The sequence below is a fragment of the Rutidosis leptorrhynchoides genome, chromosome 2 (genome assembly GCF_046630445.1).
Source record: "Rutidosis leptorrhynchoides isolate AG116_Rl617_1_P2 chromosome 2, CSIRO_AGI_Rlap_v1, whole genome shotgun sequence".
Classification (NCBI taxonomy): domain Eukaryota; kingdom Viridiplantae; phylum Streptophyta; class Magnoliopsida; order Asterales; family Asteraceae; genus Rutidosis; species Rutidosis leptorrhynchoides.
Window position 1 is genome coordinate 653107498 of NC_092334.1, and position 25715 is coordinate 653133212.

Sequence of the window (25715 nt, forward strand, 5' to 3'; positions counted from 1 at the left end):
GGCCCTATAAATTTGATCCAGCACAGGACCCCAAAAATCAATGTGACGGCCCTGGGTAGAAGTTGCTTGGCTATATGCCTATATGTTATGCCTTGCATTCCATGCACCTGTACATAATGTAAAAGACATACTATACGATACCAATATATAATACAAGATTTACTTTTCAATAACTTAACAAAAAAGCTTGTATAAACCATAATAGTTATGACAATCGACATTTACCAAATAATAATTATTAAATATAATAATAATAATAATCATGATCATATATATTATATTATATTATTTTTGAATTCGGTTTTCATTTTAACCTAACTGAATTCAAAATTTTCAAAACCGAACCCAAACTGAAAATCGAATTCAAATTCCGTTTCGATTTTGCGCAATCCGAAAACCGTTTTATGGTTTCGGTTTGATTTTTTTCAATTTAGTTTTTAAATTAAACGTGAAACCAAATATTGAACACGGCTTAAAATACATAATTTTTCGTACACTATTGATGAATTTAGAAAATGTTGAAAATGTGTTGCCTTAATTTTACGTTATTTTTTTTCCCAGGACCGCGCAGGCATCCGTTGAAAACCAAAAAAAGCACATAAATGTTTATTCCCTCAATTAGTCAGACAAAACATTATAAATATGAAATAATACAGCCAATGTAATCACACACTAAATTTGTTAATTCAATGGCATCTTTACGATTGAATCCTTTCTCAACTTACACTCCTACCTCATTGCCGGATATCAAACTATTCCGGTGCCGGAAACCGATATCCGTTCGATGCTCCACTGGAGATTCCGAGGGTTCTGATTTTGATGCTAAAGTTTTCCGCCATAATTTTACTAGAAGTGATAATTATAACCGGAAAGGATTCGGTTATAAAAAGGAGACTCTGGAGCTCATGAATCAAGAGTATACAAGTAACAAATACGCTCTCCTATCTGTTTTGTAGGATTCGCGTGACTTAAATTAAATTATTGTTAACGTTCGAGTTTATCTCATTACTTGCATAAAAAAATTGAGTTTGTACGAGTGAGTTACTGATAAACACCGAACTTATGAAAAGTAATTGTTTATAAGGTGTAATGATCTTATTACGTACCTGTTTTAAAGTGCATATATTTGTCAGTGTGTGGAAAGTGCAGTCTAATTAATGAGAATGCATGCAGTTGCATAAATTAGGTTTTAAGGCCCATGCTTAACTGTATTGGTGTTTGCTAATTTGTTAATGATTTTTTTTCCCTACTGCAAGGTGATATTATTAAGACACTGAAGGAGAATAATAATGAATACACATGGGGAAATGTTACAGTGAAGCTTGCAGACGCTTATGGCTTTTGTTGGGGTGTTGGAAATGCGGTTCAGATTGCTTATGAAACAAGGAAAAAATTCCCAGAAGAGACGATTTGGATCACAAATGAGATTATTCACAACCCTATTGTTAACAAGGTTTTATTATGAGTTACTTGGTTTAGCTTTAGACATTAACACTGTTCAGATTATGCTATGTTTTCAGTCAATAAAACTTTAAATTATGTAATGTAGAGGCTAGAGGAGATGGAGATTAAAAGGATTCCCGTTAAGCATGGAGAGAAACAGTTTGATGTGATTAATAAGGGTGACGTTGTGGTATTGGCTGCTCATGGGGTTGCTGTCAATGAGATGATGACTTTGAGTAATAAACAAGTTCAAATAGTTGATACAACATGTCCTTGGGTAACTAAGGTAGTTCTGAGTTCTCTCCCTTTATCGAGTCAGTAAATAATTTATTAAATTATTAATTATTTTGTGTTTGGGATCCAAGGTGTGGAATTCTGTGGAAAATCACAAGAAAGGGGAGTATACTTCTATCATTCACGGTAATTATGATCATGTAGAGACTATAGCAACAGCATCTTTTGCAGGAAAGTATGTCATCGTGAAGAATATGGATGAGGTAAAGTTTACTCCTATCTTTTAACTTGCTTTCTGTTGAAACGACTCGCAACTGACAATCGCAAGACCGACCAATTTTAAAAAAACAGCAGACGTGGCGCATCTTATGTAGATGCGGCACATCCCACTATCACGGCGCATCCGGTAACCATGACCGCATCAAAACACAATTTGAGGGTCTCAGATGCGACGCATCTTACCGATGCGGCGCATCCGACCACTTGCAGCAGATTTTTAACTTTTAACACATTTTGACTCATTTCAAAACCAACTCAATACCAACACAAAACTTGTTTAAAAATACATACTTCCAGTCTTAAAACATGGTTTCATTTCATAACTTGCTATCTCCCACATTAAACAATGATTACTTGACACAATGACCGTTTATTATATTTTAACCAAAGTACAAGTAACACTTTAGACCAATATACCATGACCATATTGTTGGGACTGCTACCCCAATTCCAAAGGCCAACCTGCGAGCTAAACTCAGTCTCAAGCATATGCATTAAAGCAAAGGCCATCTAACAATCACTAAACAAAAGTCATCCATGTCAAGTGTTGGAAAGTTATCCCACATCGGCCATGAGATAAAACAAATGTATGCATATAAGTCCAAGGAAAGTCCCTCTATCACCAATTAATTTTAGAAAAGGATGGACTCTAAGACTTATATGTTGAACATGTTATTGGGCTATACGATTTATTAAATCTGTCATGGTATCAGAGCTCAGGTAAGCGGTTTTACAAAGCGAGTCCGAGTCAGGCCCCCATGTGTGTGTCACCGTCACTACAAAGAGATCGAGTCCGGCTGATATCGTGCTGCCATCTCTACAACCGTTCCACGCGTCGATGTGAGGGGCGTGTTGGAAAGTTATCCCACATCGGTCATGGGACAAAACAAATGTATGCATATAAGATATCGTGCTGCCATCTCTACAACCGTTCCACGCGTCGATGTGAGGGGCGTGTTGGAAAGTTATCCCACATCGGTCATGGGACAAAACAAATGTATGCATATAAGATATCGTGCTGCCATCTCTACAACCGTTCCACGCGTCGATGTGAGGGGCGTGTTGGAAAGTTATCCCACATCGGTCATGGGACAAAACAAATGTATGCATATAAGTCTAAGGAGAAGTCTCTCTCAAAAAAACCCAATTGGTTTAGAAAAGGATGGATTTTTGGACTTATATGTTGAATATGTTGTTGGGCTATACGATTTATTAATTCTGTCATCAAGGCATCCTCATCTTAGCAAGCTAACACCTACCTTACCTTTTTCTTCTTAGAACCTATAAAAAGTTCAACAAATAACGGGTAAGCTTTCAGTTAGTGAATACAATATAATGCATATTAGCCACTATAGTTCATGTAGATAGTCAAACCACATACACCATACAAACAATCACATTGAGATCCTTGTTGCGTCCGCGACGTGAAGCAAGTCCCCTCATACAATCAATCACAAATGGATCCTTGTTGTGTCCTCGACGTGAAGCAAGCCCCCTAAACATCCAAATTGCACACCCAGTGCTAACCTGAGCCCTTACTGCATCCCCGACGTGAACCAAGTACCTGACATCATCTCATAAGCATGGGTGCCCCAAAGCCAAACCACCATCAACTTGGGTCCTTTCTGCGTCCCCGACATGAAGCAACTTCCCTTATCATACTACCAAGAACAATCTGCACATCAATTTCAAAATTATCAACTAATACACACATTGTACTCACCTTGATTATGAGATAACCCAACAATCAAACAAGCATTTGACATCAATCCAAGCTTCCAAGCAAGTTTTCAACCACACAACAATTGATAAGCCAATTTTCAAGTAGGATTCAACCTATTAAACATACATACATCTCATACAAATCACATAACCAAACTCTATCACACATGGTCTATCAAGACCATCCTAATATATGGAATTCAACCTTCTACCCACATAATCGATTTGGCTAGTTTATAATTATGACAAATGTCAACCAACCCACTTCATTAAACTCATTCTTTTCCAAATTCAGAATTTGACTACATTTACACTTAAACAAGTGTTTGTTTCTAATCAATTAACACATCTGAAGCTTTTCCAAACCAACAAGTCTAGCTACATAATTAACTAGACTACAAACTCCTCATTTTATCAATTTTTTGTTAACATTCAAAGTTCGTTTTCACTTATTTTGTTACAAAATCACACACTTAAACATTCTTGGACACATCATTGTACCAAAACTCAACACTTAACATAAAACCCACAATTGGTGCTTGCATTGCACCTTTATGTAACAATCTAACCCCAGAAACACCAAATTTTAGGTTTACAAATCTAATATCCTCATTTTTTTTAATCACAACAGAAGTATAGATGATTACAGAAATAATCCCGATTAATATTTACAAATCATTAGTTTATAAACATACATAGTTAACGTACATTACAACATTACACAAAAGGGTGTTACATAAAAACAGTACAACATTCTGGTCGCAACCAGTTCCAAAACGAAGTAAAAAACATCAGAGTTAAGCTCATAGTCAAAAATGTCTTCTAACTCGTCCGCAACACCAGTCCTAAACATCAGTACCTAAACTTGCAATGGGAAGAAATGTGGGGGATTAGCACAACCGCGAAGTGAATGGATACTATCTAACAGACCAAGCATAAGTAACTGAACATGCAACGGTCACAAATATACTAACGTCCTGAACTAGCATATAACAACCACAACTGACAATATGAGGATTGACGGCTTGTAGGAGAACACGACTTAGCTGATCAGGCTACAATCTACCGAAAGTCCGCTTTACTGAATCCACTGCATAACCGTCCAGACACAACACATGCGTCCTTATATGCTATACTTAACAGGCAGTAACATCATGACCCGACCAGTTTACCACGGCCGACCTCACACAAACCCTACATTTCCGCCTCGGTGGGTTCCCAACCTTGCCGCCTCGGTTGGTGTCCAAACACACAGTGCGCACGTAAGTTCACAGATAATCAGTCATGCAATCGTCCTAACTAGCATGGCAACATCTAACTACGCATGACAGTCATACTAAACATTGCTATAATAAATAAACATGGTAATAAAGAGTCTAAACAAGTAGCGTGTAAGCTACTTATTACTTTATCCGGAGATAGACCCACTCACCGAATACCAGTAACGAGCTCAGATAATCTATCACTGAGCTGCTTTCTTATCCTTATCACATGGATATAAGGAAATTAAAGTTTGTACAATGTTCTAATCAAAATTAGACACATGGGCAGCATAACGACTAGACATCAACAGTTAGTAAAATTTCAGCTACCAAAGACCATCGGTCGACTGTCAGAGACAGTCGGCCGACTGTCCACACACACTCGGTCGAGTGTCTAGTCACTCGGTCGATGATCATTTGTAGACACCCTCGGTCGATCGTCTACACACTCAGTCGATGGTCGAGATTGTCGATCGAGTGTCAGGAGACACTCGGCCGACCGTGTTCATCTGTAGATGAAGATGAACTCAGCTACGGGTTTCACCCAAAAAACCACCAAATCTCGATTTAAGACTCGTTTTTGACCTCAAAACTGAACACATCTTGTACACTAAACCTACATAAACTCACAAAATCTAAGATCAAACAACTTCAAATTGCACCAATTTGACACCAAAAACTCACTTTTATAAAACTTAACTAAAATATCCATTTTGACACTGATTTGATCACTGAATCATACAAACTTTACCTTGTTAGAATCGCAACAACACAAGGAACGATTTGACACTAAAATTAAGCTTCAACTCGAGATCAAATGATTTAGGTTTGAGATGGTGTGGATTAAGTTAGGTGAAGATGAGGTGAAATGAAAATTCTGGAAACTAAGGGAATGAACTGGTACCATACACATATTATTGTGTTAAACACAATACCCCATCACACACGGGTATTTACCAGTTATCTGATATCTTTCGTACTTAATTTGACAACCCCGAGTCCAAAATCTAATAAATGAACCTGTTTTGAGCCTTGTCAAAAACTGGTCTTAACCAAATAATAAAATAACATTAAACTTTTAAATAAAATAAAAGCATAATTAATCACACAATCATGCCTAAAGGCAAAAAGGTCATCTTACATCTAAGCCCGGTCTGAGAAAGTTACAACAAACATTAACAACTCTAAATCCCTTCTCAATTATAGAATCAAAACATACAAATTCGGAGTAGGGTTAATCTCTACTTAACAATGAGTTCTAGCAAGCAAGATCAACAAAGCAAGCACAAAATGGGTCAAGATTACACCCTCTTTCTTCAATTTCTTACACTTTCTCTCACTAACTTCTGTCACTGGGAGAGAGTTTTCTGGAACTCTCAAGACGGAAAATGAAAGCTTCCAACCAATTTTTTCTTGGCTTAAAACACGTTTATAACTTATTTACACATAGATGCAACACATGTGTCAAGATGCGACACATCTACTCATTTTTCAGGATGTTACATTTGTTCTCCATTTTTCGTGTATTTTAAGTCAGCCGAACTTTCATTAAGATGCATTGAACATTTATTTACACCATGTTTTCTACCTGAAACAGGCAATGTATGTGTGTGATTACATCCTTGATGGCAAACTTAACGGATCTAGCTCCACAAAAGAAGCCTTTCTGGAGGCATGTTGATTTTTACTGTATTCAACACTGATTTCTTATTATATGTTTTATTCGAAATTTAGATCGATACATTTCAAAATTTTGGATACTTGCAGAAATTCAAGTTTGCAATATCCAAGGAGTTTGATCCAGACACTGATCTTGTTAAAGCTGGTGTATCTAACCAAACTACAATGATCAAAGGAGAAACAGAGGAGATTGGTCAGTTGCAATTTAACTAATATATATCCCGCTACTTGTCTAGAATTTGCAACTTCCGGTACTCATTTATATTTTCATTTTTTCAGGGAAATTAGTGGAGAGGACCATGATGAGTAAATATGGAGTAGAAAATGTCATCGAACACTTCATAAGTTTCAACACTATTTGTTATGCTACTCAAGTAAGTTATTGTATCTCCAATATCCATTCTGTATCTCCAATATCCATTCTCCATATATACTACATGCGAAAGTTGAGTTGCTATTTAATTTGCCCTGTCTTGTCATTTCTTATTTTTATTTTTCATTTCTATTTCCTTGAAGAAGTACATGTGTTACATCAAATGGCAAAAATGCACTCCATATGCACTTGAAGTTTGGATGTTAAAATCCTCACCACCTATTTTTCATATAATTTCTCTTTCTTTCAAAATATTACCACCCTACATTTTAAATCCGAAATTGCTCTCATTTCCTTAAGAGTTAAAAATCTCATTCACCACTATAAAATTCGAAATTTCTTTCCGACTTCTTGCACTAAATTCTATCAGCGTTTGTTTAGACGTGCCGCTGGGTTGTTTTTTTATTTTCCGGCAACATACCGGCGATCTTCGTGCTACACATTTAGGTTTTATCCGGGTGGAATTTGCTTCATTTTTTGTTGTCACTTACATATTTTTGACTATACGTATAGTCCTGATTTATAATAATATTGATTGTCTGATTGAATTAAGAAAAACTTAAGTTTTGTTTTAGTGAAGTTTAATGGTGGCTGAATTTCGGGTGAGGACAACTAGCAGAAAAAAAGTGGGTGAAGTTTGAATGTATTATTTTTTTCAAAAGCGCCTACAGATTACTTGATATTCACATTTAACCCTTAAAGTAACTAATTGTTAGACCATTTCTAGTGATCCGTCAGTTTGCCAAGGTCAGATTAGGTGGCAAAACTAACGAAAACTGTCGGCCGTTAATGGGGCGTCAGTTTCCGTTAGTTTGGGGCGTTAGTTAGGACTATGACGGAAAAAACGTTAGATTTGCTGTTCGAATTTCATTGGTCCACGTGGCGTCTGTGTCCCCCCAACGGCTATAGAGCCGTTTACTCATTTTCTTTTTTTTTTTTTTTTTTTTTTAAATACATAATTTTATATATAAATATAACTCATTCCATCCCATTTTTACACACAACATTCCAATTTTTACTATCAAATTTTATACAATCAAACCCATTTTCATAATTTTAGGACTTTAAGTTTTTTAACTTTTAATTTTAGGTTTTTAATTGTAATCGTTTTAGGACTTTTTTTTATAAATTTGTAATCGTGATTAGGACTTTTTTTAATAAATTTGTAATCGTGTTTAGGATTTTTAATTATTAGTTTTTTTTAATCGTGTTCTACTATTTTTTAATAATCGTCAATATTTTTTTTATATAAAATGTGTTACAAATAAAATAAAATTTAAAAAATAATAAACTGGTGGACCCTACTGAAAACTGACACAAAAACTGCTCTGACTGTTAGAAAAGGTCAGAAACTGACCCTGCTGACTCATAGCCAGTTTGCGCTTTTTGTGCAAAAAGCGCAAAAACTGGCTCTGACGTCCGCGCGTGACCACTAGAAATGGTCTTAGTCTAACTTTTATTTTCACATATAAAAAGTTTGCATATATCTAAAAAATAACGGAGTACTAGATAAACTATCATTCAAAAGATTATGTATTTAAAAAAAAAAATAACAAAAAACATTGGAATAACCATCGTTTCTAGCTATGGATTTTCCAGGTATTAGTACTATTTTAATTATTTAATATTTTATTGCTACATTTGACAATTAATTTGAATTTAATTTATAACAATTAATTTAAATGTATTATTTTGGCGTATCTACTAGTGGTAGCAACTTTGACCCATTTCTGGGTCAATTTGGATGGATCAAGCGGCTGAAATATTAATAAAAATGTTGGTGAGTTTAGTGTTACAACAAGCATTTTGGTTAATTTGATTTACTTGAAAGCAAGGATAATTAAGTTATAATTAAAAATGGGTTAGGAGAGTGCGGGGTACACGCCCGTAAGAGTTAACTTGATAGTATTATGGAAATTGAAGCATTGAAAAGGGTTAAAAACTCACTATTCTCAATAGGTGTGAATGAAAAGTTGCATCTTTTCGTTGAATAGTTACACCTTTTGATTGAAAAGTTGCGTCCTTCCACTCGCACATTTTCACTTCATGTATATATGGGAATATGAATTTTCTTTCACATGAACAAATAGAAATACACACAAACTCTTTAATATCCGAATTTGAATTCTTATTGCCTGGAATTAAATCATTATTCTTGTCTTATTTCAATAAGGATTTGTGAACCCAAAGCAAGTAGGGTCGAAATACTTTATTGAGAAAGTGTTTACACGATTCAAAAATCAATACATTATAATCAAGATCAAATCCTAAATTTTAGCAAAAAATAGCAAAATGGGAACAACTTGAATCGGTTAAATGGGCAGAAAGGGGCTAAAAGCGTTTATTGAAGGCATAAGCTTTCCTTAATCACTTCATTCATAAAAATTGAATAATACTGATAACAAAATTCTTGTCATCTCACTCGAGGCTCCTATTGTGTATAAAAATTCTAAAACTTTTGGACAAAAGGTATCTTACGTTAATCCAAACCAACTAGTTTTTGTACTAAAAATAATCTCTTTTAATCAGATACACAACCTGCCTATCCTCTTAACCGTATCATAATGTCACACGTTGAAGTTGTGATGTGGTCCAGCTTTTGGTGGCATGCCTCCTTTAGGGGAGGTCAGGAGTTCGACCCCGTTGACGACATATTAAAAACACAACGGGAGATGATCGCAACGGGTGGTTTAGTCCCCCTCGGTGATCCCAATCGCTGTTAAAAAAAAAAATAATGTCACACGTTTAATGCTAAATGTAATATAAATATTTTTAGGATCGACAAGATGCTATGTATAAACTGGTGGATGAAAAATTGGATCTTATATTAGTAGTTGGTGGGTGGAACTCGAACAATACTTCACACCTACAAGAGATCCCAGAGGATCGTGGCATCCCGTCTTATTGGATAGACAGTGTACAGAGAGTGGGCCCAGGAAATTACATAGCTTATAAGTCAATGGTAGACACTTGTAACTTTACAAGTTAATCAATGTTTGCCTTCAATATTTAGTTCACATCTTGAATCTTCTCATTGTACAGCATGGTGAGTTGGTTGAGAAGGAAGACTGGCTACCAAAGGGCCCTGTAACTATTGGTGTCACTTCTGGTGCATCTACTCCCGACAAGGTAACTCGCATCTCAGCCTTCAGTTTTAGTCAAAACAGTTTCAGTCAGGGACAGAAGTAGTAAGGGACAAGCGGGGTCTCCCACCCCAATGGATTCGAAATTTTTAATGCAAAAATTTTGGATTTTTGAGTTTTGCTTCCAGTGGATTTTTTTTTGTCCAAAAGTCTTTCTATTTTGCCCCAAAGCCTCCATATTTTGCCCAAAAGTCTAAGTAAAAACCTCCATATTTTACCCAAAAACATCCATATATTGCCCAAAAAAATGGTTATGTTTTAAATTTTTTTTGCCCCCGATAAAAACGTTTCTGTTTCCGCCACTGGTTTCAGCCAACCCGTATTAGCCATTTTGACACAACTGTTTTAACCCATTACCTAACACGCCTATTTCGCCACGTCTAGTTTACATAAATCTCTTGATTTTCACTTTTTTAAACTGGACTTATGTAGGCTGTCGAGGATGTTCTTAAGAGAGTATTTGAGATTAAACGTGAAGAATCCCTGCAAATGGTGTAGATTACAGGTTACAAAATTATACTTGTTGAAGATGCAAAAACATTCCATCATTTGTGGGTTTATATATTTATGTTACAGCTATCTCAATGTAATGATGCTACAATAAATTTAACAGCTTGTTATTTATTATGACAAAGATGGTATTATATATGAACAGGTTCAATATGTAACACCCTGATTTTTTTTTTTTTTTTTTTTAAAACACAGCGAAAGACTGAATTTACATAAATACCCTTAGATGACATTTACAAACCATAGTTATCAAATCATCTTAGTTAACGTTATTATAACATTCTAAAACGTCGGTGTTACTTAAAAACGTTACAAAATAGAAAACATCAGAGTTCAGCTTGTAGTCAAACATGTCTTCAACCCGTCCGCAACACCCGTCCTAATCAGCAGTACCTAAACCTGCAAGGGTGGAAAATGTGGGGGAATTAGCACAACAACTAAGTGAATGAGTACTATCTAACAGACCAAGCATAAACAACTGAACATGCAAGTGTCACATCTATGCTAACGTCCTGAACTAGCATACAACAACTGACAATATGAGGATCGGCGGCTTGTACGAGCACACGACTTAGTTGATCAAGCTACAGTCTACCGATAGTCCGTTTTACTGATTCCACTGCATAACCGTCCAGACGCAACACATGCGTCCTTCTATGCTATACTGAACAATCAGTAACATCATGACCCTACCAGGCTACCACAGTCGACCTCATATCAACCCTACCTTGCCGCCTCGGTGGGTTCCCAACCTTGCCGTCTCGGTTGGTGTTCAACTAACAGTGCGCACATCAGATCACAGATAAACAGTCATGCAATCGTCCTAACTAGCATGGCAATATCTAACTACGCATGGTAATCATACTGAACATAAACATAATATAAATAATCTGAACAAGTAGCGTGTCAGCTACTTAATACTCTATCCGGAGATAGACCCACTCACCAATTACCAGCAACAGCTCAGATTCTGACTACTGAGCTTTTTCCTTATCTTTTATACTTCTAACCCCGGTTTCAGTCTGTTACAAATCCACCCCCCTTAAAGAGATTCCGTCCTCGGAATCTGGTATTGGTCAAACAGATAAGGGTAACGGGTCTTCATCAACTCTTCTGTCTCCCACGTCAAGTTAGACCCTAAGCTGTGTTTCCATTCTACTAAAACCATCGGGATCTCTTTCTTTCTTAACTTAGTAACTTTTCTATCGACCACTCGAATTGGTTCCTCAACCAACTTGTTACTCAAATCAACTTTCAAATCTACTAGCGGTACAATCTGTGTCTCGTCATCGACTTTACACTTACGCAAATAACACACGTTGAAGGTATTATGAATACCAGCTAACTCAGGAGGAAGATCTAACACAACTGTTTGATCATTCAGAATCTCACTAATTGGAAACGGCCCAATGTACCTTGGTGCAAGCTTACCACGTTTACCAAATCTGATAACCCCTTTCCACGGTGAAACCTTAAGATACACACGATCACCCACATTAAAAGTTATCGGACGTCTACGCGGATCTGCATACATCTTTTGTCTATCTCTGGCAGCTTTCAACTTTTCTCGTGCAATAGCAACTTTTTCGGCTGTCATTTGAACAATTTCGGGGCCCGCAAACTATTTCTCTCCAGCTTCTAACCAACAAGTCGGAGTTCTGCAACGACGGCTGTACAACATTTCGTAAGGCGGCATTCTTATGCTCGAATGATAAGAATTGTTATATGCGAATTCAACTAACGGCAAATGTGTATCCCACGAGCCACCATATTCTAACACACATGCTCTCAACATATCCTCTAGCGTCTGTATCGTTCGTTCACTCTAACCATCTGTCTGAGGATGATAAGTTGTACTCAGATTCACACGTGTACCCAGATTCTGTTGTAGACTGTTCCAGAAGTTAGAAACAAATCTAGAATCTCTGTCTGACACAATCGATAATGGCACACCATGACGACTAATTATCTCTTTTACATATAAATCGGCAAGTTCACTTAATGACGCTGTCTCACGAGTAGCAAGAAAATGAGCACTCTTTTTCAAACGATCAACTATTACCCAAATCATATCGTGTTTTCTCTGAGTTCTAGGTAATTTTGTCACAAAATCCATCGTGATATGCTCCCATTTCCACTCTGGTATTTGTAACTGACGCAGTGAACCATACGGTTTCCGGTGTTCTGCCTTCACTTGCGCGCAAATATGACACTTTTCAACAAAACGAGCGATGTCTGTTTTCATAGTCGGCCACCAATACACTGATTTTAAATCATGATACATCTTATTACTGCCCGGATGTACTGTCAATCTGGATTTGTGAGCTTCAGTCATGATCAAATCCCTCAAATCTCCAAGCATAGGCACCCAAATACGGTTATCTAAAGTCTTAAGTCCACGAGAATCATCAATTAGGTTAAATTTTCGTTTAGTCATAAGTTCAGATTTAATATGTTCATCTTCCAAAGCACAGGCTTGAATAGTTCGTAATTGATCAATCAAATCTGAAGTTATACTCAAACGCAGAAATTTCACATTCTCATCAGACTTTTTACGACTTAGTGCATCTGCTACGACATTTGCTTTACCCGGACGGTACTTGATTTCACAATCGTAGTCTTTAATCAGCTCTTGCCACCGTCTCTGACGCATATTCAGTTCTTTCTGAGAGAAAATATATTGCAGACTTTTGTGATCTGTACATATTACACAATGTGTCCCATACAAATAATGTCTCCATAGCTTCAAAGCAAACACTACGGCAGCCATTTCTAAATCATGTACAGGATAATTTCTTTCATGAACTTTCAACTGTCTGGAGGCGTACGCGATCACTTTATCTCTCTGCATCAATACACAACCCAACCCGGCGAAGGACGCATCACAATAAACCACAAAATCATCTGAACCCTCTGACAATGCTAACACTGGAGCTTGACACAATAATTGTTTAAGAGTCTGAAAGGCCTGTTCCTGTTGATCACCCCATCGGAAACTTACATCTTTTCTGGCCAATCTGGTTAATGGACCCGCTATTTTAGAAAAATCTTTTATAAACCGGCGATAATAATTCGCAAGACCCAAGAAACTCTTAACTTCTGCCGGCGTCTTTGGCGAATTCCAACTCATTACCGCTTCTATTTTTGACGGATCCACTTTAATACCTGCTTCACAGATAACATGACCCAGAAACTGCACTTCTCGAAGCCAAAACTCACACTTCGAGAACTTAGCGTATAACTGCTCTTTCTTTAACAACTCTAACACTAACCGAAGATGTGTTGCATGTTCAGCTTCTGTCTTTGAATATACTAATATATCATCGATAAACACAATAATAAACTGATCTAAATACGGTTTACAAACCCTGTTCATCAGATCCATGAAGACTGCCGGGGCATTTGTTAACCCAAATGGCATAACCAAGGACTCATAATGCCCGTATCTAGTTCTGAATGCTGTTTTCGGTATATCTGATTCTGCAACCTGAACCTGATGATACCCAGATCTTAGATCTATCTTTGAAAAGTACGACGCACCCTGAAGCTGATCGAACGGATCATCGATTCTAGGCAACGGATACTTATTCTTAACCGTTCTCTTATTCAATTCTCGATAATCTATACACATTCTTAACAAACCATCTTTCTTCTTTACAAACAACACCGGTGCACCCCACGACGAGGAACTTGGTCTTATAAACCCCCTGTCTAACAGTTCCTGTATCTGAGACATCATCTCTCTAATTTCGGAAGGTGCTAACCTATAAGGAGCCTTAGCTACTGGAGTTGTTCCAGGAACCAACTCAATCTTATACTCTACTTCTCTTACCGGCGGCAACCCCGGTAATTCATCAGGAAACACCTCAGGAAATTCCAAAACCACTGGAATATCAGTGACTGATCTCTTCTCCATCTTAGCATCGATAACATAAGCCATAAAAGACTCACACCCCTTCGAAAGGGACTTCTTTGCCTTCATTATAGAAACCAACGGAAAACTGAACCCACTTCATTCCCCTCGGGCCACAATACGGGTTCCATCGGTCAAACGGAAAGTCACAATCTTCTTATCACACTTAATGTGGGCCTTATGTAGGCTCATCCAGTTCATCCCTAACACTACATCAAAACTAGCGATAGGCAACACTAAACAGGATATAGCAAGCGGTCTATCATCAATTTCTATACTAGCTCCAGACACATACGTTGTGACTAGAACCGTCTTACCATCAGCTACCTCTACTCTAACAGGCTCAGGCAGCACAGTAGCAGGTAACCCTAACTTAGTACAGAAATCTATAGACATAAATGTCCTATTTGCACCCGAATCAAACAATACTCTAGCAGGTATTGAGTTGATCAAGAACATACCGATTATGACATCATCATTATTCATTGCGGCCTCAACTGTCATCTGGAAGGCCCTTGCTTCTGCAGTCGGTGGGTTCTTTCTCTTCTGTCTACTTGAGGCTGTGGAACCCCCGACAGATTCTGAACGTGCCCCTGACCCTGCCCCGGAACTTACCCCCTTTGACTCCTGACAACTAGCTAAACAGTGACCCGGCTGATGACAACTCTAACAGACATTTTCCCTGAAGGAACACCCCTGAGATTCATGACCTACCATTCCACATCTCAAACATCTTCTTGTTGCCTCTGAACACTGACCACTATGTGAAGACTTACAACCTTTACACCATTCTTTCTTTCCAGAACCAGAACCTGAACCACCTTGATTACCCTTACCCTTTTGTCTAAACCCAAACGATTTCTTAGACTTTGAACCCGATTGACTGGTAGCCTGACTACCCTGCGGTGCAATGTTTCCCCAGTTCATTCCTTTAGCTGCCCTTACATCACTTTCAACCATCTTTGCCATCACAAAAGCTTGAGACAACGTCGGTGCTGACCTCACAAAGGTCTGGTACTCTGGCAAGATCATGTTCACGAAATGCTGGATTCTTGATTGTTCATCAGGCACCCATTGTTGCACAAACCTTAACTTGTCCATGTATTTCTCAATCACCTCATCAATTGACATCTGCGGTGTCATCCGTATTTCAAGGAACTCCATCTTAATTCTGTTCATGTCAAATACGTTGCAGTATTGTTCACATACCTTACCGTAAAACTGTTCCCAAGTAATCATTTTGACTTGCTCTGGGGGGACACTAGCTATCACAGAATCCCACCACACCATAGCCCTATCTTTCAACAATCTGCTGGCATAAGTCACTTTCAACTCTGGCTCACACTGACAGGCATCAAATGCCTTTTCAACCCCCCGTAACCAATTGAGAGTCACGGCTGGGTCAGTACTTCCCGAGAAAGGAGAAGGTCCACAATCCCTGAACTGTTTAAAGGTACATCGTTTTGGTGGCTGGTATTGTTGTTGGAATTGCTGTTGTGGGAATGGTTGTTGGTATATGGTGGCTGAACTTGGTTCATCATCATGGGATTTTGATATTGGTAGTAGTTCTGTGGTGGCATGATATGCTGAGAAAATTGGTTCTGTAATGGGTATTGATACTGGTTCTGGTTTATCTGTGGTACGGCATGTGACTGTGCAGTGGCAAAATCTGACGGTGTATCCTCATTACCCGACTGTCTAGCTAGCTCAAGCTCAGCAATCTTTTCCTGAGCTTCCTTAAACTTACTTTCAAGCTCATGTACATAATTAGCATCATAAACCTCTGCCTCATCCTCCACATCTGGAGCACTGAACGTTCCGGGGTGGATCGGGTTTGTAGTGCTCGCATCTCTGTTATCTGCCATCTGTGCTACAAAACTCTCGCATAAAAGCTTAGTGGATAACTGTTAGTTTCCTAAACACTAACATGCACAACATCCTACATTCACTTAGCCCCCATCCCACGGACATGTTTGACTTAACTCAGGGTTTAGGAACAAATACGCGCACGTACTTGCTGCTAAACCACGCTCTGATACCACATTTGTAACACCCTGATTTTTTTAAAAACACAGCGGAAGACTGAATTTACATAAATACCCTTAGATGACATTTACAAACCATAGTTATCAAATCATCTTAGTTAACGTTATTATAACATTCTAAAACATCGGTGTTACTTAAAAACGTTACAAAATAGAAAACATCAGAGTTCAGCTTGTAGTCAAACATGTCTTCAACCCGTCCGCAACACCCGTCCTAATTAGCAGTACCTAAACCTGCAAGGGTGGAAAATGTGGGGGAATTAGCACAACAGCTAAGTGAATGAGCACTATCTAACAGACCAAGCATAAGCAACTGAACATGCAAGGGTCACATCTATGCTAACGTCCTGAACTAGCACACAACAACTGACAATATGAGGATCGGGGTCTTGTACGAGCACACGACTTAGTTGATCAAGCTACAGTCTACCGATAGTCCGTTTTACTGATTCCACTGCATAACCGTCCAGACGCAACACATGCGTCCTTCTATGCTATACTGAATAATCAGTAACATCATGACCCGACCAGGCTACCACAATCGACCTCTTATCAACCCTACCTTTCCGCCTCGGTGGGTTCCCAACCTTGCCGCCTCGGTTGGTGTTCAACTAACAGTGCGCACATCAGATCACAGATAAACAGTCATGCAATCGTCCTCACTAGCATGGTAATATCTAACTACGCATGGTAATCATACTGAACATAAACATAATATAAATAATCTGAACAAGTAGCGTGTCAGCTACTTAATACTCTATCAGGAGATAGACTCACTCACCAATTACCAGCAACAGCTCAGATTCTGACTACTGAGCTTTTTCCTTATCTTTTCCACTTCTAACTCCGGTTTCAGTCTGTTACACAATGACTAAATTGTTTATAGATATGTTGCAAAATCACTTGCTTTTTCTTCTTCTTTAAGTCGGAAAAATTGTATTCACCGACCAAAACTGCTAAAGGGCATGCAAAGAACCAACAACTGACTAAATTTGCCAAAGTGATATAGACGGTGAATATGGTACTCAATCAAGTATATGTCAATGTCCCAAATATGATACTGACTGAAACTAACATAAAGATGTAAAAGGAAGATATGATATACTTGAGCAATAAAAAGAACAACAATTTGATAAGTTCTATTTTTCTTGAACCGCGAAAATTTTATTAATAAACGAAGCCCTCTAGCAAAAAAGCTAGAAGAAAAATTACAAAGGCTTTAGGAGTCATATGTTCCAATTAAAGGCTATGTTAATCCTATTTTTGAGCCAAGGAAAAAAAATACAATTTAACAAAGTCAAATAAAATACTCTTTCGAATTGATGTGTCGTTGAAGGCAACACAATTCCGGAACCGCCAGATCATCCAAAGAACTGAAGCCACAATTACACGAGTCGTCTTCTTGTAATCCTTCGAAGCAATCCAAGAACCAACCCACTCCCCAATTAGAAAAGGTAGGAAAATCATATCTTATTATGTGTCGAAAATGATGTGAAACAACTAAACGAGCTTTTTAAACTCTTTTTTTCATAGTCTGAATGTTAGGAATATAGGACCCAACCAAGACAAGTGATTTAATCTAATCACTTAATCCACGAATGATAAACGAATAATAAAGCATAGAACGATATAGATAAACGACACGAGAATTTAACGTGATTATATCTCAACTCCAAAACGCGAAGAAGTGTTTACTCCACGAGCGCGAACCAAACATTTTTCTTATAATTTCCGTGCACACAATTCCAGGTTACATAGGATTGTGAACTAGTGTAATATTGTGTTATATTATTGTGAATTGTTTGTTTTATATATTTGAGTGAAATTAGTATTTGTTAATAGATAACCCTTTTAGTTCGTAAAATTCCAGTATATAGAAAAAGCAACTATCAATGAAAGACAACTAAACAATAGCAACAATAGGTATTCACAAAATCAAACAATAGAAATTAAAAAAGCGAAAAAAGGGTACCGTTAAGTACGTCGACGCCACCTCAAAAAGTAAATCGAGAAGCAAAAACCCTATAAATTTTCGTAGACACATGTAACATTTACGCGTTTTGAATAATCTGGGTAACTGTTAAAAGTTAATGTATTTCTAGATAACTCTTGAACTAGTTAAGTATTATTAGATATTTGTTAGTAGATATTTTAGGAGTATATACTAGAAGTTAGTAGATAGTTAAGCAAGTTAAAATATCTAAGATAGCTAGTAAGAAAAATCAAGAAGTTGCTAGAACTATAGCAATCGACATATTTGCCTATAAATAGGCATTTGAGGTTCCAAATGAGATGTACACCCACAACATACAGATTTCAATTAATAAAAGATCCATTACTCAAACAAGTATTCTCCATATTTTCTAATTAACACCCCCTCCACTATCACATAATATAAAATTGATCATAATACTTTCAACTAAAACCAATTATCAAATTTAACTCTACAATAAATCTAACAAGTGGTATCAAGAGCCGTGTTGGGCGTTGTTCGAGTACACCATGACTACCGTTGGTGCATACAATATTCCCGTCCCTATCTTTGATGGCGACAACTACGATTTTTGGAGTATCCGAATGAAGACATATTTCCAAGCACAAAGCTTGTGGGATATTGTCGAAGTCGGGTATACAACTCCGAAAGACGTCGGAACTCTGTCCGCGGAAGAACAAGAAAAATACAACAAAAATGTAGTCAGAAATGCTGCCGCTCTAGGCTACATTCAACAAGCCTTGACACCGTCTATCTTTCCACGAATCATGGGAGCTACGACAGCCAAAGAGGCGTGGAAGATCCTTCAAGAAGAATTTCAAGGAAATGTCAAGGTGAGATCCGTCAAATTACTAACTCTAAGAAGAGATTTTGAAAATTTAAATATGAAAGAGACCGAGACCATTAAAGACTTCTATTCTAGAATAAAAGAAATAGTAAATCAAATGAGAGCCTATGGAGATAATATAACTGACAAAAGGATCGTAGAAAAGATACTTATCAGTATGACTGAAAAATACGATCATGTCATTACTGCTATCGAAGAGTCGAAAGACATCGAGACTCTGTCGGTACCAGAATTAATTGGCTCTCTTGAAGCATATGAGGCTAGACTGAGTCGGCGTAGTGAAAACTCACTTGAAAGTGCCTTTCAGTCTAAACTCAAATTACGGTCTCAAAAATCAAACAATGGGGGGGAAAGAAATCTTGAAGAAAATTCGAGAGGAGGAGAAAATCCCAGAACCGGGTTCGATCAAAAAAGAAAAAGCTACTCTCCATGTGGTATTTGCAAAAGGACAAACCACTTGGAGAAAGATTGTTTCCACAAAGGGAAGCCACAATGCAATAACTGCAAAAGATTTGGGCATCTAGAAAAAGATTGTCGTTTAAAACAAAATCATCGAGCTAACTTCACTGAAGAAAGTGAAGATATACCGGAGAACAAAAATCAGCTATTCTATGCCTGCCATATTGCAAATAAACAGAGGGATGATACTTGGTTGATCGACAGTGGGTGCAGCAACCACATGACAGGAGATGAAAAGTTATTTGATAGTATCAACACGTTCGTAAAGTCCCTCGTCAAACTAGGGAATGGAGCGCTTGTTGACACTAAAGGAAAAGGTACGATAACTGTTCAAACTAATAACGTCACTCGATCTGTTAATGACGTTCTTTTAGTACCAAGTTTAAAGAGTAACTTGCTAAGTGTTGGACAAATGATGGAGCACGGCTACTCGTTACTCTTCGAAGATAAAACATGTGTCATTCGTGACAAGAAAAACAACTATAAATTAATAGCCGAGGTGCCAATGGAGAAACGTAATTTTCCGCTTCTTTGGCAATATATCAGAGACACAGCCATGAAAGTTCAAGTTGAAGAATCATGGCTATGGCATCGAATATTTGGCCAGTTTAACTTTCACGCACTAAAAATCCTCCAACAGAAGAATATGATAAGAGACTTGCTGAACATAGAAGAGATCACCGACACGTATGAAAGTTGTATGATGGGCAAGCAACATCGAAAACCTTTCCCTCGTGACAAAGCCTGGAGAGCGAAAGGTATACTGGAGTTGGTGCACACTGACATTTGTGGACTAATGAGGACCCCGTCTTTTAACCAAAACCGGTACTTTATTCTCTTCATCGATGATTATTCTAGAATGACGTGGGTTTATTTCATGCGTGAAAAATCAGAAGTATTTACGATATTCAAGAAATTCAAGAACTTCGTAGAAAAGAGTAGTGGCCATTATATTAAAACACTAAGGAGTGATAGAGGAAAAGAATACACCTCTACTCAATTTAATAAATTTTGCAAAGATGAAGGTGTTAAACGCCAACTCACAGTTGGTTACGCTCCAGAACAAAATGGTGTCTCTGAATGCAAAAATAGAACTGTAATGGAAATGGCCAAAACAATGATACATGAAAAAGGCCTTCCAAACAGTTTCTGGGCTGAAGCTGTATACACAGCTGTATATATACTAAATCGATGTCCCACGAAAGCCATCGAAAACAAGACTCTTATTGAGGCATGGAGTGGAAGGAAACCGTCGGCGAAACATCTACGAGTATTTGGATCTATCTGCTACATCCATGTTCCTAAGGAGAAACGTCACAAGCTCCAAGAAAAATCAGAGAAGAGAATATTATTGGGCTATAGCACACAGTCAAAAAGCTACCGAGTCTATAACTTGAAGACAAATAAGATCGTGATCAGCAGAGATGTGGAGTTTGACGAAGACGCTTCTTGGAACTGGAGAAAGACAAAGTTGAAAAGCAAACATATCTGCCGCGGATATCTATTGAAACTCCAGCTCAACAACCATTACAAACAGAGCATTCTGGTCACAAAAGCACAGGAGAAACGAGTCCTGCTATGGCAAGTTCTCCTTCGGCAACATTACCTTCAGCGCAAAAAGATTCAAGTCCGGAGTCAACACCGGGAAGAGTTAAAAAGTTAGCAGAGGTATACGAGACTTGCAACTTCACAACTATAGAACCTGAAAGCTATGAAGTTGCAGCCAAAGATGAAAAGTGGGTGGCCGCTATGAACGAAGAAATCAAAATGATCGAGAAAAACAACACATGGGAGTTAGTTGATCCTCCAGAAAATAAAGAAATCATTGGAGTTAAGTGGGTTTACAAAACAAAACTCAACCCTGATGGTTCTATACAAAAACACAAAGCAAGACTAGTAGCTAAAGGCTATTTGCAACAACCTGGAGTTGACTACACCAAAACTTTCACACCTGTAGCACGACTGGATACTATAAGAGCACTTGTGGCGTTAGCAGCTCAACGAAGGTGGAAGATTCACCAACTAGATGTGAAATCAGCCTTTCTAAATGGGTTTCTAGAAGAAGAAATATACTTCGAGCAACCATAAGGGTTCATTCAAAAAGGAAAAGAAGAAAAAGTCCTAAAGCTCAAGAAAGCCTTATATGGACTTAAACAAGCGCCACGTGCTTGGTATAACCGCATTGACAGCTACTTCACAAGTTCAGGTTTCAGGAGGAGTCAAAGTGAGCCTACACTCTACATCAAAACCCAAGGTAACTCTGACACTCTCATTATTTCCTTGTATGTCGATGGTCTAATATATACTGGAAACAATGAGAGAATGATACAAGAGTTTAAAGAAGACATGATGAAAACATTTGAGATGAGCGACCTTGGATTGCTGCGATATTTTCTTGGCATCGAAATCAGTCAAGAAATTGAAGGCATCTTCATATGCCAAAAGAAATACACGAAAAATCTCCTGAAAAAATTTAAACTATATGGTTGTAAAACCGTCGCAACACCTCTAGTTTCCAATGAGAAGATGAGACAAGAAGATGGATCTGAGAAAGCAGACGCTTGACTCTATTCAGAAGTCTCATTGGAAGTCTACTATACCTAACAGCTACAAGACCAGATATCATGTACGCAACGAGTCTGCTATCCAGGTACATGCAAAACCCTACTCAAATACATTACGGAGCTTCTAAAAGAATACTAAGATACTTGCAAGGTACCATGGACTATGTAATATGGTACAAGCCGACTACAGACTCGAAACTTCACGGATACACAGATAGTGATTGGACTGGATCAGTGGATGACATGAGAAGTACTTCAGGATACGCATTCACACTTGGATCTGGTGTATTCTCATGGGCATCAAAGAAACAAGAAACGGTGGCACAATCGTCAGCCGAAGCCGAGTACGTCGCAGCTGTAAACTCATATAATCAAGCTATATGGCTAAAGAGAATTCTAGAAGACATGGGCAAAAAACAAGACGACGCTACACAAATATTCTGCGATAACAAGTTTGCAATCACGATGGCAAAGAATCCAGTGTTCCATGGTAGAACAAAACACATTGATGTCAAATATCACTTTTTGCGAGAAGTCTCCGCCAAGAAAGATATTGAATTAAAATACTGCAAGACCGAAGAGCAGATTGCAGACATATTCACCAAAGCACTACCAAGACCAAAGTTCGAGTTCTTACGCAACATGCTCGGAGTAACATCGAAATACATTAAGGAGGAGTGTTAAAAGTTAATGTATTTCTAGATAACTCTAGAACTAGTTAAGTATTATTAGATATTTGTTAGTAGATATTTTAGGAGTATATACTAGAAGTTAGTAGATAGTTAAGCAAGTTAAAATATCTAAGATAGCTAGTAAGAAAAATCAAGAAGTTGCTAGAACTATAGCAACCAACATATTTGCCTATAAATAGGCATTTGAGGTTCCAAATGAGATGTACACCCACAACATACAGATTTCAATTAATAAAAGATCCATTACTCAAACAAGTGTTCTCCATATTTTCTAATTAACACCCCCTCCACTATCACATAATATAAAATTGATCATAATACTTTCAACTAAAACCAATTATCAAATTTAACTCTACAACAAATCTAACTGTAACAAATCGCCTTGGCAGAAGCAGCGGCGTCGACTACCGTGTGGCGGTGACAGTGGTGTCGGTTGGAGTGACGAGGGTTTGCAATGTGTGAATTTTGATAGAGATGTGAAGAAGAAGGTGGAGAAGCATTAGAGAGAGAGGCGTTGGAGGTGGATGGAAGTAGGTGGAAAAGCATCTGGAGTGGAAAGAAAGGGGTGGAGAAAATTAGAAAAATACCTTTTTAGAATATAAAAGTGTGGTGAACATTGTTTAAAATGTGCTCTATTAATGTATAGAGTAATGTATAATTATTTAAAATTTTAAATTAATAAATTAAATAATAATATAAAATGAAATGTCAAAAAGATAAATGTTAATCTACACATTAATAATTGGAGGTGATCCTCACACACCACTTATTGATCCATCTATACCTAATTTACTATTATACCCTTAATTATACATAGAATAATAATATAACTTCAACTACCTAGGGGTATAATTGTGAATTTATGAGACAAAATTGTAGATGAGGATCACCTCCCATTAATAATTAATAATAATAATAATAATAATAATTAATTAATAACTTATTAATATTAATACTTATGTCAAAATATTTCCTCCATCTCATATTAATAATCCGGTATTCCATTTTGAATTTCTCTTATTAATAGTCCACTTTCATAAATAGAAAAAAATAAGAAGCTAAAGTTCTCTTATGCCCTTAGACCGTCTCCAACGGAGGCGTGTTGCATGATTTTTTGGACCAACACGCCACCCAACACGGGTTAGCGTGGCATGTTAGTGGTCGATGGTCGTAGCGTGCTAGAAGATAGCACACAACAATGAGCCGCGTGTTTGTTTGCTGTTACGGACGTGGACTCACCCCAGCCACACACTGATGCAACGGTTTGATTATTTTGACTTTGATTTTCAGCTTTCTATCTATATATATACATATATACATAAAATAAATATACACTATATTATCAAACACACATATTACTTTCAACAAAAACTCAAACACAACTCAAAAACACTTCTGTAAGTAACTAGAGGGGGGATGAATAGTTACTTAACATGTTTTTAACAATTTTTTGATTGATCACCAAATTCGATTTTACTTTGATCAACCAACTCAACTCAAACTTGATGTGTGTAGTGTATATGTTCAAAATGATAAATGACGTAATGTAAAGAACATAGACACAAGGATTTATAGTGGTTCGGGTGGATGTTAACTAATCCACCTTAATCCACTCCCCGATTACACTAATCGGGATTTGTTGCTTCACTAAGCACTTTTCTCCAAACCCGGTGGAGATCCGATTTACAAGTCTTCAATCTTCTTTAGTAGACAACAAACCTAATCTTTCTATCCCTTTGAAAGATCAACTCCAACCTAGATCAACTTGTCTTCACCTTGGACAAGTATTAATCTCCAAATAAGATTAATCAACTTCCTAAGTCCCTTTAAGGAAGTAGATCACTAAGCTAGCCTATGCTTCCACTAATTAAAGTTACAAGACTTATACACTCTACAATGATGATCCTAACAAAATACAAGGACACACATTACATTAAGTAAACTCACAAGATAAATGATTTTGATTATTAAGTTTACAACAACTCAATTCTATATCTATAAGATCATAGAATCTTCTCTTGCTTGATCACATTTGAGTAGTAGTTGATGCACTTGTGATCACTGGAGATAAGCCTTTGAAATGTGCAAGAGGGTCAGCTTCAAATGCTCTTAAATGTTTGCCTTTTATAGTGGGATTCAAAAAATAGCCGTTGACACACAGTTGCCTGCACGGTCGACCGTAGTGTGACCGTGCGTGCTCCATTCTAAAATTGCTATTCGTTGTATAGCCGTTTGACTCAAATTTGAACACCACATTTTGGCACCTTTACTCCTTCTAGCACCTGCAAAAGAAACCAAACATCCTATACAAGTACTATATGCATTAAGTGTGTGAGATTTGGTCTTATTGCATGAAAGTGACTAATCATTCCAAAAGTGGCAAACCCAATATTCTTGGAGAAGTGTCTTGATTGATATTTAGGGAAATTTCAGTTTGGTCAAGACTTCGTTAGTCACATTAATGCTCTTTTTTCAATTCTAAAGGCTAGTCACTATATCATTAACTTCCTAGTTCCAATTAATCACAAGTCATGTTTCATTTGAGTTTAGTTAGGG

General features: G+C 37.5%; 1 protein-coding gene across 1 annotated transcript; it reads left to right on the forward strand.

Annotated features, from left to right (window-relative positions):
- Positions 1 to 689: 689 nt before the first annotated feature.
- On the forward strand, positions 690 to 10634 carry LOC139893796 (4-hydroxy-3-methylbut-2-enyl diphosphate reductase, chloroplastic-like). Its single transcript, XM_071876985.1, has 10 exons — positions 690 to 924; positions 1257 to 1453; positions 1550 to 1729; positions 1809 to 1940; positions 6538 to 6612; positions 6708 to 6813; positions 6900 to 6994; positions 9770 to 9955; positions 10036 to 10122; positions 10569 to 10634. Exons 1-10 carry the CDS (start codon positions 690 to 692, stop codon positions 10632 to 10634), a joined length of 1359 nt encoding a protein of 452 aa, XP_071733086.1.
- Positions 10635 to 25715: the final 15081 nt, after the last annotated feature.